Genomic DNA, 19,930 nt, shown 5'->3' with positions numbered 1-19,930 from the left:
GATCCCTCACCTCTCCCTTTACCTGTTCTTCCTCTCCCCTTATCCTCTCCATGCCTTCACCTACTCTCTCTCCCTCCCTGGCCACCTCCTCTGCTACCTCCCCCAGCTCTGGACCACCCCCCACCACCACCCAACCCTCTCAACACCACTCAACACCAAATAAAAGAGGAGGTGATTGCGTAAAAGGAGAATAGAAGCAAGTGTAAGCACCAATCTGCACGGGAATACCATCTTGTGTTGTAATGTTTTCTTTAGAGTGGTTGTTATTATTGTTGTTATTGTTGTTGTTATTATTATCACTGGGCATGCTTTCAATACACACACACACACACACACACACACACACACACACACACACACACACACACACACACACACTTCTTCCTTCCTTCCTTCCTCCCTCCCTCCTTTTCCTAAACTCACTTACGATATTGAGTAAAACTAGAGGCGGGAGCAAGACTCGTGGCATATATTGTAAACGAGGTGATGGAGGGAGGAGGAGGAGGAGGAGGAGGAGGAGAAAGAAGAGGAGAAAGAGGTTCGTTTTTTGCAATTTTAACTTCACTGTTTATATCATTAACTATTATCATTATCATTATTATTATTATCAACATTATCTATGATTGGAAATAAAATAAAAATATACTGGGAATGCGATTTTATTTCCCTTTTGTCCTCTCTTAAGACTGATAAAATTAAGACGATAGAAACAAAGACGGGAAGAGAGAGAGAGAGAGAGAGAGAGAGAGAGAGAGAGAGAGAGAGAGAGAGAGAGAGAGAGAGAGAGAGAGAGAGAGAAAGGCAGTGTGTGTGTGTGTGTGTGTGTGTGTGTGTGTGTGTGAAGCCAACACACACACACACACACACACACACACAAGGGAGGCGCCGTAACACAAGCCCCGCCCCTGACTTCCTACGCCCCGCCCTCCCTCCTCGCCCGACGCTCCGCCTCACTCTCACACAAGTCACCGCGGCCTCACCTTGCCCTTACTACTACACCTGGCCGAGGCTTGCCGTGGCCGTGGCGGTGATGTGGCGGTGGTGGCGGCGGTGCTGATTGTGAACTTGAGTGACTGAGCGGCTTCGGTAATTAGTCAAGAAGTCAGAACGTTACTAGGTGAAAATACTGGAAATTTGACTAAGTGTGGGGAAGACTAATTAAAAGACAGGAAGGAAGGTTATACAGGAAAAATTGTCCCTGTTATTGGGGTGATATGTGGTGGTGATCGGGGTGACTGTGGTGATTGTGGTGACTGTGGTGCATGACCGCAGAGAGTCCGACAATTAATTTTCGTACATACACGCACACCACCTATCCACGCGCACACGGACACTTGAAAGATGCACACACACGTGACTGTTGACCATCGTGAAGGCGTGGTACAAGTGTGTGTGTGTGTGTGTGTGTGCGCGCCCGACAGGTGTGTGTGGATGAGAATATGCAAACACCTGGGGAAAGAAATCTGAGCAGCGACCTTAACTGAAGAAAAAAAAACGCCCTCCCCATAAGACAGTTGTGTTGACCTTACTGGAGAAGACAAAATAGAAAAATATACAACCAGAGCCACGAAGTAAGAACCATCCCTATATATAATAATACGAACAGCCCAAAAATACGTCAAAGTGCAAGTGAGGGCCCGAGATAAAATTAAATTCTAGAAAATATAACTATGAATACTATCATAACAAAACTAAACAATTATATAGGCACACAAAAGGACGTCCGCCGGCCAGAAGCTGCACAGATAGAGTCCGCCGGTGAAGGTGTGTCCGCTAAGCTCATCCACAGCTAAGCCGGCCTATAAAATACACAAATACACACACACACATAAATATAAACAGTGCCGCACTCAAAAAAAATCCCGCCTAAAAAATCACGTAGATACACTAAAGACGAAAAAAAAAACAGACATGGACACGTGCACAAAATAGCCAAAAAAGTGGAAAATTGGAAATGGTAAAGAGGCGATGTGTGTGAATAATCGCGTGAAGGGAAGAGTGACACGCGAACACACGCACACACATTTTTTTTTTTCGAGCCTTGCGCTAATTAAGTAATGCGCTGAACTATAACGAGAAAAAAAATAAAAAGTAAAAGTGATAACAAACATATGCACCAACAAAAAAGAAATGAAATAAACAAGAAATAAATGTAAAAAAAAATAATAGCACGGAAGATATAGGTAAATTTATCTTCCCCACACACTCCAAAAAGACACTTAAAAAAAAACTACTATGTCTCTAGATAACCGAGGCGTGTTTGGCGAGGGTGGGAGGGACTGCGAATGCCCGCCCGCCACTTCGCCGCACCCGGCGCCAGCCGCTGAGCCCGTGGGTGTGCGTGCGGGCGTGGGCGGCTCCTCGGGGCACGCACACCGCCCACACTTCTCCATTAGCTCCATCCTGGGTCTGGACACCACCACGCAGAGGCTGCATCCCCGCGACCACAGCCCCACGCCCACCGCCCCCGCATACACCCACACCCACGCGCCAACGCCCATCTTCGCCAAACGGAGGACCCCCACGCCGCCCTTCACCCACGGGAGGCCGCCCACGCCCACGTACACGCACACCCGGCCCACCACACCCACTTTCGGGCATCACCGGTCATCCTCACCCGCCTACACCCACACCGGGTCATCCACGCCCATCTACACCCATACGCGGCCCTCCACTCCCACCTACACGCATTCCAGGTCCTCCCCGCCCACACACGCCTCCAGCAGGTCCCCGCCGCGCCCGTCCACGCCCACCTACTCCCTGTACCTGGGCGGGGGCAGCCATGACGCGCCCTCGCAGCCGTCCACTGACCCCCACGCCCACGACAGCCTGCTAGATGACAGCCTGGAGGACGGGGCATCAGGGGACGAGGACGAGGACGAGGACTCCAGCGGGGAACCGGGCGTGGGCGGGGAGGACCACCCCCGCACACATTCCCCCGACACCCACCACCCCTCCGCCTTCGTCCGCCCCACGCCCCTTCACCCACGCCCGGATCTGGAGGGCGTGGAGGGCATGGTCGGGAGTCTGGGGGGCGGCGCGGCGGGGGTGGGGGGCGTCGCGGGGGCCTTGGGCAGCCACCTCACCCACGGCGCCCACTTTCCCCCACTGTGGTACCCCCCGTGGGTCGCCGCCTTCAAGCCCATGTTTGGCCTCCAAGGTAAACAAAAAATACCTATGCCCGCATTTTTTTTTTATCCGCATCTATTTCTATTATTTATTATTATCTTTTTTTACAATCATCACTATCCTGTATTTTCTTTCTTCCTTATCTACTTCCTTCACTCAAATTTTGTTCATGGTATCTCCTTTATATTTTATCCTTCGCAGAACCATTCTTTTTTTATTTCCTTCATTGATGCAAGTAGTTTTTTTTTTATTTACAATTATTTTTTTTCTAAGAGCTCTATTTCTCAACTGTTTCTTGATTTCTTTCCTCACTTTATTATTATTATCATTATTATTATTATTAATGTTCCTCTTCGGGTATTTTTCATTCTTAATATTTCATGTTTCTTGTATATAATTTATCTCTGGTCTACTTTTCTCCTCCCATTCTCTCTCTCTCTCTCTCTCTCTCTCTCTCTCTCTCTCTCTCTCTCTCTCTCTCTCTCTCTCTCTCGTCCTGCCTACATCTTGACGCACTTACTTTTCCATACATTTTTTTATATCCTCCATTTTTATACATTCTATTTTTTTCAATTTTCTATTTTTATTTTCTCACCTACTCATGTGTGTACCTACGCGCCGCCCCTCGAAGCCCTTCATTTATATCACTTTCAATACTTTTTCTTAACCTGTTGGTGTATTTCCCTTGACATTACTATCTTCGGGGTTTTTTTTTTTCTCTTAGCCTTTGATCTCCTTCCTTTTAATTTACTTTTTTTTCCTCCTCAATAGCCGAAAGGGCTTCTTGCATAAATTGAAAAGCACGAAATACAAACTGAAGTTGTAGAAATATATTATACTATTTCGCTGCAATCAATAATGCTGAATGTTACCATACTCAAATAAATGATAAATAATGATAATATAAGCAAACACGATAATAGATATAACTATTAATAAAAATAATAATAATAATAATAATAATAATAATAATAATAATAATAATAATAATAATAATAATAATAATAATAATTATAATGATGACAATAATATAATAAATATATCAATATCAATAATTATTATAACCGTTTATTAGTTATCATAATATAATCATCATCAATAATAATATCAGTTATATAATATATAACGGTAAAAAAAATAACCATAAAATGGATATGTATTCTACGATATTTTTGCGCTACATAAGTACACAGTAGTGATTACAGAATCCAAAAAATAATAAGGAAAATAACTTAATAAGAAATAAGAATAGCAATAATAATAATAATAATAATAATAATAATAATAATAATAATAATAATAATAATAATAATAATAATAATATAAACAATAATAACAATCATCGTGTATAAAACGACAGCACACCAATATCGCATAAACCCTGCCACCACCAGAAACAGCAACAACAATAAAACCACCACCACCACCACCAATACCACCACCACCACCACCACCAATACCACCATCACCACCACCCCCACCAATAACAGTAACAATGCACACATACACACATACACGGCGACCCCCTCCCTCTCCCCTCCCCCCTCTATACAGCATCACACACGGCGCCGCACTCCCAGCCCGCCCGGTAATGCAGCCATCATGACCCGTAGCCGCATGTGCCTGCCCGCCGCGATAAAATAAACACATGTAAACGCTGTGCCTGCCTGCCTGCCTGTACACCTGTTTGTTCGCTACCTGCCTTCCTCCCTACTTCCCTGTCCACTTGTTTATTCTCTACCGTCTGTCCACATGTTTGTTCTCTGCTTGTCTTTCTTTCCCCTGTTCGTTTTCTACCTCCCTGCCTACCTGTTTGTCTGTCCACCTGTTTTTCTTCCTGCCTACTTACCTATCTGTCCACCTATTTGTTATCTACCTGTCTGTCCACTTCTTTGTTCTTCACCTGGTGCTCCTACTCCTACTACTACTAATACTATCTACTACAACTACTATTAAAATCACCATCGCCACCGCCAATGCCACCACCATTAGCATAAAGCGTCGATGGGTAATGGTGCGTCATGAATTTCCAATACAGCAACAACATACAAAACACAGAAGGTTACTGCCGGACGCTGCTATACTGCTAAAGGTTTAATGACTGCCTTTTGTGGCGTTAAAATCTAAGGCGCTGTTATCCTGGTTTCATTCGTTGTCTTCGTTATGTCATATGAAAACGAAATACATTAAATTTCAATTCACTTACATATTTTGTCACTCTTATTTTCCTCCTTACACAATTACACAATCAGTCACGTATAGAATAAAATATACTGGGTGTAAAAATATTGATCAGAGTTTATTGCAAGACAGTGGCGAAGTTAAGAGGGAGAATAATGAGGAAATTTAATGTATCCCCGGACCCCAAGAGGAGGAGGCCCCTAAATTGACCTCAGAATATGTACTTTTTTTTAACCGAAAGTCAAGGCAGGGCTGGGAGACCCCTCAAAAGACTGATGATGGACGGGGCCCCTCAAACAGGCCAGACAAGAACCCATCGGACCCCAAACCACTAGCTACGCATTGCTGACAACCAGAACTGTTTCTCCTCTCAAGTGAAAATAGAAGAAAAGAGTTTAAATGAAGCGACTGATAATTTGCTTTCACTGATACGGAGCCAATAATTGTTTATGTTTCTTGCCATCAATAAAATAATGTCTCTTCACTCCAGCATCCCAGCAGCTTAATAACATACTGCTCTCTCTCTCTCTCTCTCTCTCTCTCTCTCTCTCTCTCTCTCTCTCTCTCTCTCTCTCTCTCTCTCTCTCTCTCTCTCTCTCTCTCTCTCTCTCTCCCCCCGAAGTCAGCAGCACCCTATCATCACCTCATACACCATACATTATCACCATCATCACCACCACCACCACCACCGTCCATCCATAACCTGTCTGATCATCACCACTTCTCACACCTTTACCCCCCTCCCTCTCTCCCCCTTACCTTCCCTTACCCCAAATTAGCTCCCTTCCTCTCTCCTCTCTCCCTCTCCCCCCCCCTTTCCTCCTATCTCCTTTCTTCGCTCTCTTTTACCCTTCCCCCTTGTTTGTTTGTTTTTCCTCCCATTATCTATCAGCTTTTTCCCCTTCCCTTTATCCCCCTGCACTAAAACACACAACCCTCACCACTACTACCACTACCACTACTATCACTACTACTACTACCACTACTACGGGTTCACGCATCAACTCTTTACATAATACAGGCAATTTTTAACCTAAACCGGCTTTTAGCGGAAGACACACTACCTAACCATCAGCCACCTATCATTAAGTATTTGGGTAAAATATTGGGGAGATCTACCATATATTGATGCGGATGAGCTGAGCCGGGATGGGAAAAGGGGGGGGGGGGAGAAGGATGGGTGGGGTATTTGGTAGGGAGGAGGGGTAGGATGGGGTAAGGCTGAGTAAGGAGATATGAAGGAAAGGAGAAAGGGTAATGAAAAGTTAGGTAAGGTATAGAGGAGGATAAGTGAGTGAGCAACGATGCCAGATTGTTGTGCTCTGCCTCCTATGTTTGATAATTTCTGACCCCAAAACTGCCTCCCCGACTCCAATAACTGCCTTCATAAATAGTTATCGTTAAAATGGTTAATTATTGATGTTTTTTGACAATAGCTACGGCTCAGAAACAGGTAAATACGAGGCTCTGAGTACGATAATCTGGCAACGGTGGGAGTGAGGGGAACAGAAGAGTAGGAGTGAGAAGGAAAAGGGTAGGGAGTAAAAACGGGTAAGGTAAGGTAAGGAAAGGAAAGGGAAAGTGTACGAAGATAAGGGTGAGAGGAAAGGTTGAGAGCAGGTGAGGTAAGGAGAGATAAAGGGGGATAAGGTAAAGATAAAGGGAGTGAGAAGGGCACAGGTATGGAAGACAGGAAGAGGTGGAGAAGGTAGAGATATGAAAGGCTAAGGTAGAGATAGAGGGAGGGAGGGGAGGGTGACACAGGTGGAACAGGTGAAAGAAAGTGAGATACAGTAGAGATAGAGGCAGAAAAGAGTGGGAATAGACAAATAACAAGATATATAAGGGAATAAAGTAGATATCGAGGAAGAGAGGAGTAGATATATACCGGGGAGGAAGAGGAAGGGAGACAGGTAGGAAATATGAGATAAAGAGGACTATGGTAGAGATAAATAGAGAGGAGAGTGGCGCAGGCAGGCTAAGTGAGATAAAGGGGGGCAAGGTAAGGGTAAGGTGAGGGTAGGGGTAGGGGGTGACAAAGGGGGAGAGGGGGGGGAGTAGGCCCATAAATATTAGGGCTAAACAGCCGGCCACTTGCAAGGCTCTAATGACCCCTATTGAATCCCGCGCAACCACGTGTTTGGGGGCTCATTATCATCATCCCGGTGGTGGTGGTGGTGGTGGTGGTGGTGGTGAGGGAGGGAGGGAGGGTAAGAGAAGGAAAATTGGGAATGAAAATGTGAGTGAGAAAGAAAGATAGATAGGTGGATATACAGATTTGCATACATACAGACAGACAGACACACAGACACAGACAGACAGACAGACACTCAGACACAGACAGACAGATGGACAGACAGACAGACAGACAGACAGACACAGACAGACAGATGGACATACAGACAGACAGACAGACAGACAGATTGATGGACAGACAGACAGACAGACAGACAGATTGATGGACAGACAGACAGACAGACAGACAGACAGACAGATGGACAGACAGACAGACAGACAGACAGACAGACAGACAGACAGACAGACAGATGGACAGACAGACAGACAGACAGATGGACAGACAGACAGATGGACAGACAGACAGACAGACAGACAGACAGACAGATGGACAGACAGACAGACAGACAGATGGACAGACAGACACACAGACACAAACAGACAGACAGATGGACAGACAGAGACACACAGACAGGCTATCACCACAACCACAACCACCCTCATCACACACCACCCCTACTCCACTATCACTATAAACACTACCACACCACCACCACTACCATCACCACCACCATGAACCATCACACACCACCACCACTAACAACAACTCTCCGTCACTATCACCAACACAGCCCCTATCACCATCACCACCACCACCTCACTCTCACTCGGCGCCGACAAAGGTGAGGGAAGGTGCCAGGTAACAGCGACTAAAGCCTACAATTACCTTCCCTTTACCGTCGGCTTGGCACCTGTAGTATGTAGGTGTGTGTGTGTGTGTGTACCCGCCGCCTCCCGCGTAAAATGCCTCCCCCCCCCCCCCTACTAACCGTACCTTACTGTTCCAATAAAGTAAAGTCCGAAGGTTTACCACTAAGCACAAACGTCAGTAACAATTGCCTGTGAATTGATCTCTTTACGTCTTTACCGAGGATAATTGTGTGGTTACGTTTACAAGGATTGCGTTTAGTTCCTGTCATAAAATTTGTGTTTATATCTGTTTCTTGTCGCTGAACGTAGCTATTCAAAGGTATTTAAAGTAGTCACATTAATAAAGTTAGAGAAAAAAGTAGAAAAGTATAAATTAGAAGAACTGAACAATATAAAAATGCAGAAAAAGCAAAAAAAAAAAAAAAGGAAAATGCGTAAAAAAGCAAAGTACAAAAGTATGAACTATAAAAAAAGAAAAAAGCAGAAAAAAAACAGGTACATGAATAGAAAGGTTACATGGCTTCACGCAAATATATAAAAAAGTTAAATTTATACGTAGGTGATATTCGTTTTTCAAATAAATTTCAAGCAACAAAACATGCATGAAGACATCACTGCATGTTTTAGGGATATATAAATACCTTGAGTTCTTGTCGCTTTATCTAGAAAAATCGCCTTTCTAAGACATTTGAAGTGGAAATACATGAATAAGAGACACATCTCTTGCTAATGAGTAAAAATAATAAATAGTCATGTTATTTATATTATACCATAAGACTGAGGAGGAAAAATATGCTTCGTCACGGATTTAGCGTCGCTTTCACACACACATTTCTCGCACCTTGTTCCTTCATAATGAGGAACAAACAAACAGCAAAGGCCGGCGCAGACACACACACACACACACACACACACACACACACACACACACCTCTCTCTCTCTCTCTCTCTCTCTCTCTCTCTCTCTCTCTCTCTCTCTCTCTCTCTCTCTCTCTCTCTCTCTCTCTCTCTCTCTCACACACACACACACACACACACACACACACAAGGGGCGGCGCAGGAACACACAGGCGGGAGTTAATTGGAAAGTTATGCAAGCCAAGGATTCTCACTTCCGCTTCGGGGGGACTAAGAGGTTATAAAAGTGACAACCCACTCACTCAAGCCTAACAACGCCCCTCTCTCTCTCTCTCTCTCTCTCTCTCTCTCTCTCTCTCTCTCTCTCTCTCTCTCTCTCTCTGTTTTACGTAATGTTCCTATACCTTTCCTTTCCACAAACTTACACGACTCACAATTAAACACACACACACACACACACACACACACACACACACACACACACACACACACACACACACACACACACACAATTTACGCTTCTCTCTATACCCTTCATCTTCCCTTACACAAAACATATTCACTTTCTCTCCTCCTCCTCCTCGTCCTTCTCTTCCTCTTCCTCTTTCTCCCCCCGGCGGCGTCACAAACACACTCGTACACCCTCGACGTGAGAAGAGTAAACAATACACCATTATCGTCGGGCCTGGGGAGGGCGGGTGGTAAATCACAATCGTCGAGGTGTGACTTGATATAAACCTGCCTTCGTGCCCCGTCCCGCCCCGCCACACCTAGCCCCGCCATGTCCCACCCTGTCGCTTGTACCAGTCTTGCCCCGCCCCGTGCTGCCTTGTCTCTATCTTGCTCCGTTTTGCGAGACCTTGTGTATCCCCTGAAACACTTACACGGATAAATATTCTTGCTCCGTTCTCATCTTGCTCCGCCCCGTCGCTTCTTGTACTACCGGCAGGCACGTGTTTGACTTCTTAGTATATCGTCACCTTTGTAAACAGACCGCCTAACTCATTATTTTCTACTTTACAGGAAATCAGAAAGGAGCTGTCATCATATCATTTGGCTTAAGGTTTAGGCAGAAATGAAAAGGCCAATTCTACAACATTCAAACCCTGAATGACGAAGGCAACTATACAAAAATGGGCGTCACATGTTGAAAACTTGACGTAGACAAAAACCTGGAAATCGCTGAAAAATGACTTAGGCGATTATTTTATGAGGGTGACGATATGATGAGGAAGCAGAGGACCGTGGATGACCAGGATACAAAGGTTGGCACGGTCAGACGCTTCCATCCCTCGTATCAACTATTTTCGAAGGTCTAAAAGGAGATCAATCGGGTTCTAATGAGTGTTTTTAAGGTTCATGGTACATAAGAAGAGTCAAGCTACCACCAGTCATAAAACTACACCGAGAAATGACCAAAACGTCTCCGAAAGCCTTGTCAAGTGTGTGCTTGGGGGACGAAGTGTTTAAGAATACGACCCAAAATGTCTCTTGGATTATGATAAGACTACCTGCTCAGCTACTTTATTTTTTTGTGATTATAGGAACAGATTACTCAAAGCACTTGTTGTAATAAAAGGGATGATGTTTAGTTTAATAATGATCAAAGCAAATTCTAAAATTAATCGTTTAGACGTTAGACGAAGCAGGGGGAATATGGGAAGAGGAAGAAAAAGAGAAAGGAAGAGGAGGAGAGGAGAAGAAAGGCAACCAAAATGTCAGTGACCTGTGTCTGGGTTGGTTGTCACCGTCTTATTCTTTCCCACAAGATTTGCTCCCCCCCTTCGCGACAACCCCCTCCCTCTCCCCTTCAACCCCTCTCTCTCTCTCTCTCTCTCTCTCTCTCTCTCTCTCTCTCTCTCTCTCTCTCTCTCTCTCTGATGTACACGATATGAAAGAAAAGGAAAAACGAACCGATGCTGAGAAGATAGAGTGTGTGTGTGTCTGTGTGTGTGTGTGTGTGTGTGTGTGTGTGTGTGTGTGTGTGTGTGTCAACTCGTCGCCTTTTATGCCCGCCGTGGTAATGAGAGATAACGCGGCTCCATAACCTTCCTACTTTATGAGTTTCCTGTGTTAATTACTGTGTCAAGGTGTGTGAAGGTGGCGGCGGCGGCAGTGATGGCGGTGGTGGTGGTGGTGGTGGTGATGTATGATGAAAGCAACAGTGATGGTGCTGGTGTTTGCTGATGGTGATGGTGGCTGTGGTGGTGGTAATGGTGGTTGTGGTAGTGGTAGTGGTGGTTGTGCATTATAGTAGTAGTAGTAGTAGTAGTATTGGTGGTGGTGGTGGTGCTGTATGACGTAAGTTGTGCATGCCTCTGCGAATGATTAATACATTGTTCACTGTAGCAACAACAAACTCGCCTTTTCTATTGCAACACACACACACACACACACACACACACACACACACACACACACACACATACACACACACGCGCGCGCGCGCGCGCGCGAAAACACAAACAATGATATCAGAAGAACAAACACTTTCCTCGCATAAAGAAAAATAAAAAGATTAAAAATAGCATTAGCAAATACTGTGGCTCCCCCATCCATCCACCACCCCCTGCACTCTCAGGCGTATATTAAACAGGTAATCAAACACACACACACACACACACACACACACACACACACACACACACACACACACACACACACACACACTATTATAACCACCTTTTGTGTTCCTATAACCACTGCCTCACCCTTTCCCCTCCTACCCAAGAAGCGTAGCCAGCCACCCTAACCTAACCTGTCCTTTCCTAACCTAGCTCCCTCTGATCTTACCTAACCTAGCCTAAAATAAGAAATGGAAAGTAAATTCACGTCGCAAAAAAAAAAAAAAACTTTCTCCAAACCATACCTGCCCTGCCCCTAAACCAGTACGAGTATATATTTAACCTAAGCTTACCTAGCCTAGAAAAAACACACACTAGGTAAATTAACGTCGCTTATAACCCATTTTCTTCCCCCAAAAATATATGTACGTCACTACCTTCTACTAACAAACCACGTCCCCAAAAACCTCCCTATCAATCAACTCAGGCTGCATGTGATTGGTGGGTGCTAGGAAAAAGTTTTATCCTATTGGTGGTTCATGGGCTAGAGTGGGCGGGGCCTATTGGCGGGATTAGTTTGAACAGAGTATAGCCGCATGCACACGCCTTTCAGTGACCAACCCCCTCCGGCCCTTTGCAGCGCCCCGCCCCACAGGCCGCCGCTCCCGCAAGCCCGGCGTGGACCGCAAGCCCCGCCAAGCCTACAGCGCCAAGCAGCTGGAACGACTAGAGGCCGAGTTTAAGGTGAGATTGTATGAATAGTCGTAGTGGTGGTGGTGGTGGTTGTAATAGTGGTAGCTAGTAGTGATAATAAAATTGGTGGTGGTAAGTAGTACTAATAGTGGTAGTAATAGTATTAGTAGTGATGGTGGTTGTGGTAAGAAGTAGTAGTAGTAGTAGTAGTAGGAGAGAGAGAGAGAGAGAGAGAGAGAGAGAGAGAGAGAGAGAGAGAGAGAGAGAGAGAATTAGTTTTATCTTAACATTGGTATTACTACGTGTCTTTATCTATGGTAGTGAGCGTGTGAACAGGCCTTGCCACACGTATATACATCCCTTTTAAGCGCGAGATAAAGGCGGGTGTTAATGTGTATTTCTTATTGCGATAATCTTATCAGCAACACGGCGTGATGTTTATTGGAGGGGCGGGGGAGTGGGGTAAAGAGCGTGCACGGGCTGCATGCCGTTGATTGCATAATACTTCTGCACACATCCGGAGAAAATTACATATCAAGCAGAAGAATATCACGGTACCTTCCTCCCACGCTGGAGTAAGTCGACTTTATACTGTTACCTTCTAGGCTGCGGCGGTGGTGAGTATAATATTCAACTTACCAGTGGAGTGTCGTCGTTAAGATACAAGATTTTGCTAATATATTTAAATACATATTGTCATAAAAAAAAAAAAATTAGCAAAGGATGAAGCCTGTTTTTTTTTTTTTTTTTTTACTTCAAACACCTATAATTCGAATTAACTTGTAAAATATGTAATTTCTGAGGAAAAAACGAGCGTGAACTTTCATTGGATTTCATATAATAGTTTGTTAATTTATATTCAAAAATACAATAAGGCTGCACATGATGGGACCCGTTAAATGTCACGCCAAATAGTAAGCATTATAGTCATCCGTTTTTTTTATGTATCATCCACGCAGGAACGCCCAAGCCAAGGTCAAGACAGCTAGCTATCTTTACACAAGCTACGCGTGGGAGTGCAGCCGCTGCAGCGTGCTGGATAAATGATCACTCGGCAACTAGCTCTGTTACTAGGCAACGCCGGTGGGGTAGGGGGTACGTGATAACTAAGTGCTTGAAAGGTAACTAGGCACGCCGGTGGGGGGTGGGGGGTAAGTTGGTAACTAGGTGTTTGAAATGTTACCTAGTGATGAGGCTTTACATGGCGAATGTACTTTGCCGTTGGCTATTTTTTTGTTAAAATTTCTCTGGATATTCAACAAGCGTGTGATCCCAATTCGTGACATAACGAGGGACGAAGGAGAGCATCACTACATAATACGATAAATGGTTCTGTGGAATGCTAGAAATTCTCTCCGACCAACCTAACCCGGTAAATAAAAATAAAGAAAATAATCAACGTATACCTAACACGAAAATAATGTTTAGCTATGGAAACGAGTTACCGGATGATAAAAAAAAAAAAAAAAAAAAAATGTGCGTGTGTGTGTGTGTGTGTGTGTGAATTATAATGTAACAGTACTAATACCCTCTCGACTCGTCCATCCTTCCAACAGATCGACAAGTACCTCAGCGTGTCCAAGCGCCTCGAGCTCTCCCAGGCGCTCTCCCTCACCGAGACGCAGATCAAGACGTGGTTCCAGAACAGACGCACCAAGTGGAAGAAACAGATGGCGGCCCGCATGCGGTTGGCCCAGCGACAGGGACTCCTCCCCCCACACCTCTACCCAGCCCTCCCCCCTATTCCCCCTGTCCTGAGCCCCTACTACCCCCTGGCGCCCCCCACCCATGGCCACCTCGTCCCGCCCCCGCCCCTCCTCACCCAGCTCTCCCCCCCTGACCCTCCTTTCTCCTCAGCACATGATCCTGCCACATCCTAGTTACTAACACATCAGAAAAACGTTTAAAGATCTGCCATGTATGTTTGCTTTCCTTCTCCCTCTCCATCAAAAATATACAAAAGACGCCTCTGCTCAAGAAGCCACAAGATTCTTTTTTTTTTTCCAAATATGCGAACATCCATTTCGTGAAAGCTGTACGTACGTGTATGTGTGTTACAACAAAAATTATAGTAAGTGAAAATTGTCATCCTGAAAGTTTACCTATTTCCCTCTCTCTCCTTCGGACCTTCAGCTTATTTAAACACCGGCGGTAAACGGTGGTCCTAAACATCTGTACAGACGCACCCACACCAGTCCACACGAGTCAACACCTTCTTCAGTCCACCCTATGGAGACTGTCACAGGAGGTGGGGCTTCTCAATAAAGTTTCGGGGCCGTTGCAAGTGACGCCACCAAGCAACTACTCCGATTGAGGAAAAAAAAATATAGGGGTAACTTAATTACCTAATGGTATCTATGCGCCTTTTCTTTTCTTTTTTTCAGCTTGCCATATTAACCTAATCACTGAACAATGGTTTACGTACAAAGTATAGAAAATTAGTTCTCCATTGGAATCAAAAGTTATCCAATGTCTCAAATACATACAAAACATGGCCTTAGGATTTCTCGTTCAGCTGCCACAGTTGGTTAGACCCTATTTTGAGCCAAGAGCAAATTTCACGCGAGCTAAACACAGCCTTCCGTAATGCCTACCTTGCATAACACATCACCACCAGCCCAACCAGCAACTCCCCTCATGCCGAACGGAAGAGGAGGGAGTCACATTGCAGAAAAGGCACAAGTAGCAGCAGCAGGAGGGGTTGTGTCGGTGAGGAAAGCACTTCCTCCTGGCATTTGGTACATCACACCAATGGAGACTGGGTGGTCCGTTTTGAAGAGATAATGTGTGTATTTGTCCGTGTCGGAGAGGAATTAAGTCGGTCATACCCTCACCCCTTACCTTTCTTTCACGGAGATGCTTGCTGGGCTGTTGTTGTGTTATGTAGGATAACAGGCACCATGATAAGCTGTGTAGGGTTGACGCGAACTTTGCTCAGCTGTTTACAGTCGGTTGGGTAAAGATTCGTAAGTTTTATCAACGTTGCTCAAACTTGGACAAGAACTTTTTAATTCTGGGCGTTTTTTATGCTGTATCATGGAGGTAGTATTTTTCTCCGGAAATCATTAAATGATTGACTTTTCAATGCCTTTTGTGGACCCGCCGCCGCAGCCGCAAAATAGTTCGCAGAGAGGTTCAACTTGGGGGACCCGTGGGAAATCGGGGGTTTAGGGTGGGGGAGCATATTCAAACTACTCCAACCGAACTTAACATAACCTAACCTCTAACGAAGGGGTTTCGCCCCCCTCGACCCCCCTCCTCATGTGTATGCGACTTATTTCTGCGAGGAGGTATTTCTCGCAACACCGGCTGGACCGTCGCCGACGCCGCCGCCAGAGGAGGCTACGCTTTCGTGATTATCATCCATTATTTTCAACAATAAAAAAATAGTCCTTGAATTTGATTTAAAAGGTGTTTCCATGATTGTTGAACGTTTGTAGAAAAGATATATGAAGAGCTAGTGATGTGTCATAAGGTAGGTAATGAAATACGTACTGGCACGTTGATAAAACGATTCTTAACCGTCGGTTGTTGTTCAAACTGAGGGCTGCGATGCCGACAGCAGCACAATGTCACCAAGTTGCCGTACTCTGCACAGTGTATTTAGCCAGTTTCTTTCCCCTTCCTAATGCACACACGCAAATAATGATATTCAATTATATTTACTGTTATAATCGTTAATTATTGATATTTTTGCTAGTGGAAACGATATATTGGTTTCTAAAATTCATCCGATTTCGTATTTTCAAATGATTATCGCACGTCTAGAAACGATGTTACACTGGTGCTGCCATTATGCGGGCACTCTTCGCAACTCCTGACATCAAATATGGCGAATATAGCTCCATCTCCTATACATGGTCTCCTTAGTCCACTACCAGCATATAAACAGCATAGTGTACCACCTGCAAACACTCGAACTATTACTTCTACAGCACAGCAAGTCTCAACCTGTCATTCCACCTCACCACGCCCGAGACGGCGTCACCAGCTCATGCCTCCGCCCGCTCAGTCCGCCACAAGTACCTACAGCTTACGAATAGTCCACTGTAACCACAAAAACTCGAAATATTCTTATAATGCGGCATGTCCCAGCCCGTCACTCAGCCTCACCACACCAGAACCCGCCTCACCATGCCTCTGCCCACCACAGCCACCTACACCAACACTCAAATATTCCTAAACCACCTCACTCTGCAGCCTCTTATCCAGTCACACTCCACCTCTGGCTCCACAGACAGCCTACTACACCCACACTAATAATTCTCTGCACCAATACGCATCACATCAGGTTCGGCGTCCTGCCACCCCAATCCATAGCCTCCAAATAGTCCACTACATCCACAACCATTCAACTATCATTACACAAGCACACTCCACAACCTGTTCCCCCGCCGCACCCCATCAAAGGCTTACACAGTCCACTATACCCACAGGAAATGATCCACAGTACCGCCATACACCACATCATGTTTTCCCGCCACGGTAGGCTGAGTCACGTACGCCGCGCCAATACACGCACCACGCTCTGAACACCCCATACCATACTTACTTGCCGCTGTACATCACTCCTGCATCATAGCACATCATAGCATCACCAGGACACCACATCACACAATAGGGGATAAATGTACATGCTCCGGAATGGTGTCAAGCCCTCACATAAACCCAGTTACTCGAAATCGCTTCAAAAAATCCAAATCGCTCTTCGAACACCTCAATCTTCCGACTCACCACATGGCGCCCCGATGCAGCTCCGCCTTGCCCACCACCTGCCAATCAATCAATCCTCACTTTTCACCTTCATCCCCCTCAAATCAACTATTCATGCATGCCATCCTCCTCCCTGGTGTCTTAAGTACCTTGGTGATGGCTTCAGGTGTCGCCGCCGCTGCCTGGGACGCCGATGGTGAGGGATTAACGCGGATCACTTCACCCAACACATAACCTTACCGCCGTGGCCGCCGAAAAGGACAGGGCGGGGTTCCTAACCGATAAGATTACATCACATTTTATTGTTTCCATTATTCTCCACTGTTTTAGAGAGGAAAAAAATAAACTTGGGCCTCTTAAAAAAAAAAAAAATTATACACATATACAACAACGTTATCTGCAATTCGGAAACTATCTACCATCAACTTAGTTTTTTCCCTATCAAGTATCAACTGACTTATAAAATGCCCGAATATATAATACAATAATTTAGATGACGCTCAAGAATAACTTAATATAACTTAAAAATATAAATAAATTGGGCCAAATTTAAAAGTGAGCTATGAATTGTAGGTACAGCTTTCACTTTATACACACACACACACACACACTGGTTATTAGCACACAAAATACATACACAGCCTAACAGAAGTCCAGTGATAGGCTACAAAGGTCTCATTTACCCAGTTCACTTTCTTCCTTGTTTGTAGAACATTGAATTATGCCTTGAAACATGCTTCAAAACTGCAGTACAGGCTTTATTCATAAGTGTAGATGCTTAGGCTTTGACATCTTCAAAACACGCAGAGACGCAAGTCTACTAGAATTACCATAACAACGGTCTGTTCTTCAAGCCTGTTTTTGTTTGACAGGCAGGAACATTTCTGCAGCGGTGGCCAACTCATTCTTCACTCCCCTTGAAACCCCACACACCGCTGCCGAGCTAAGGCCAGACAACAGTGTGTCTGGCGGCAGCTTTACTGTTGTCAACTTTTACTGCTTGTTAATAAACTGACCTTGTCGTCGTGAGATCTCAATACCCTTTAGAAAAAGCAATTTCTCATCTCCATGAGCTAATTTCTTGAGTTCACTTATTCCATGATCCAACTCTTTGCAATAAGGAGTCAACAGCTATCTCACAGCACAAAATAAATTACTATAGCCTCAAGTAAGTAGTCGTAAAGCTATTCCTTTTAGTTCACTGCTCACTGCGTCACTTTTTTTTTTTCTTTTCTGAACACAATTATGAATCTTAATTATGTGTTTACTGCAGTCTGTTGCAGTCATTTATTCAAACTAGCAAAACATTGATAAATAAACTGGATATTCCCAGCAGTGCCCTAATGCTTAGAAGCTCCAGACTCACCTTGCATGCAAATTTCCTCCTGCAGCCTATTTTGTTTATTAATCACCAACCTTCTTCCACACATGAAGCAGAATGTGGTTATATTATAAGTATCTAATGCACCAGAGATGTAACATCTATGGGTAGGGTTTCAGGGCCTATTACAAACCTATCTTCATACCCACACCCTAAGAAAATTTACCTAGTCATGAACAGGTTTCATGACATGATGCTCACAGCAGCACGTACATGAACATTACCCTCATAACCACTCATTTTACGTTAATATCCTCATACTTATTATGAGGCTAGACATTTGTTGATAATCCTCCAACCATCTCTATTAAGTGCTTCTTCATTAATACTAATGGCTAGGACCTCCTCCACATATTTCTTTGGTCTGTCTGGTGGTACATGAACACTCCAACACATTCCCATATGTGTTGTATCTCCATTTCCATACCCTGAAACATTTCACATGTGCAGTAAATTTTTATTTATTTATTTATTTTTTTTGACTGCCAGGGAAAAGAATTCACATTTTCCCTACCATACTTTCTGATTGTTATGGCAAACATTAATCTCCTCCAGCTGAACCAGACAACAGCAAGAGTTACAAGGCACTGGTGTTTAAATTTATGAAGCAGAGACCCTGGCTGGGGCTCAAAATAATACCTGACTATCAGAACTAGAAATTACAGTAAACCTTCCCTTTTATGCACCTTGATTTAACAAATTTCAGCTTTAACAAACTTTTTTGCCTTTCCGGTATGTGCAAGGATTTACTGAACAAGTTCAGTATTTGTGGGGCTATGTCTGGAGTTGGGCTGGCCAAGCATGTACATTGTACATACATGTTGATCAGCGTAACATTATGTCCAATGTATAACTATTGTTTTAATATCCCTGTATGGGTGTAGTATCTGTGATGACTGCTCGTATGTAAGTGTAAAACTTTTATCTAATATAATGAACAAACTTTTTATGTGATGAAGTCATTGGATATAGTGAACTTTCAGACTGTATAACCAACAAAGTTCATATACCAAAAGGTCAGATCCCTCAGATTTAACAGATTTTTGGATATAACAACATCCCTTCCCCCTAATTAGTTCGGCAGAGCGAGGGTTTATTATATTAACTACTTCAAATATTAAACCTCTCCTGTTGAATTAGGCAAGAGCATGGATTACAAAACATTGCTGAATATATTTTAGAAAAAATAAATAAATAAATAAAAAATAAAAAAAAAGGCTGGAGCTCTAAACACAACCTAACTACCAGAACAGAAATTACGAACTCCCACTGCACCACACACCCCAATCCACCCTGTCAGGTCTGTTTACTTTCTATCATTACATAAATTATAAACAACACTTTAATACAGTAAATGAAGTTGAAATATGATACATAATAAGCTTGACTCAATCCTGAAGAAACATACGATAAGTGTGGAAAAACAAACAGGTAAATCAGTCAGTCAGGTTGGAGCATGTGAATA

General features: G+C 44.2%; 1 protein-coding gene across 1 annotated transcript; it reads left to right on the top strand.

The window, feature by feature from the left end:
• The first annotated feature begins 1,016 nt into the window (after window positions 1-1,016).
• On the top strand, window positions 1,017-19,855 carry LOC127008125 (sialidase-like). The gene is made up of 3 exons (XM_050879743.1): window positions 1,017-3,160; window positions 12,319-12,422; window positions 13,928-19,855. The coding sequence occupies exons 1-3, from the start codon at window positions 2,236-2,238 to the stop codon at window positions 14,249-14,251; spliced, it is 1,353 nt and encodes a 450-aa protein (XP_050735700.1). The 5' UTR covers window positions 1,017-2,235; the 3' UTR covers window positions 14,252-19,855.
• Window positions 19,856-19,930: the final 75 nt, after the last annotated feature.

Source organism: Eriocheir sinensis, chromosome 37 (genome assembly GCF_024679095.1).
Source record: "Eriocheir sinensis breed Jianghai 21 chromosome 37, ASM2467909v1, whole genome shotgun sequence".
Lineage (NCBI taxonomy): Eukaryota > Metazoa > Arthropoda > Malacostraca > Decapoda > Varunidae > Eriocheir > Eriocheir sinensis.
The sequence above is the reverse complement of the archived record's forward strand: the minus strand, read 5'-3'. Positions and strand labels throughout refer to the sequence as shown.

What these genes read in the sequence shown, in the direction of transcription:
- LOC127008125 (XM_050879743.1), top strand. Translation starts at nt 2,236, where the DNA reads ATGTCTCTAGATAACCGAGGCGTGTTTGGCGAGGGTGGGAGGGACTGC. An exon ending in GCCCATGTTTGGCCTCCAAG is followed by an intron (nt 3,161 to 12,318) that starts GTAAACAAAAAA and finishes GGCCCTTTGCAG; the next exon opens with CGCCCCGCCCCACAGGCCGC. An exon ending in GACTAGAGGCCGAGTTTAAG is followed by an intron (nt 12,423 to 13,927) that starts GTGAGATTGTAT and finishes TCCTTCCAACAG; the next exon opens with ATCGACAAGTACCTCAGCGT.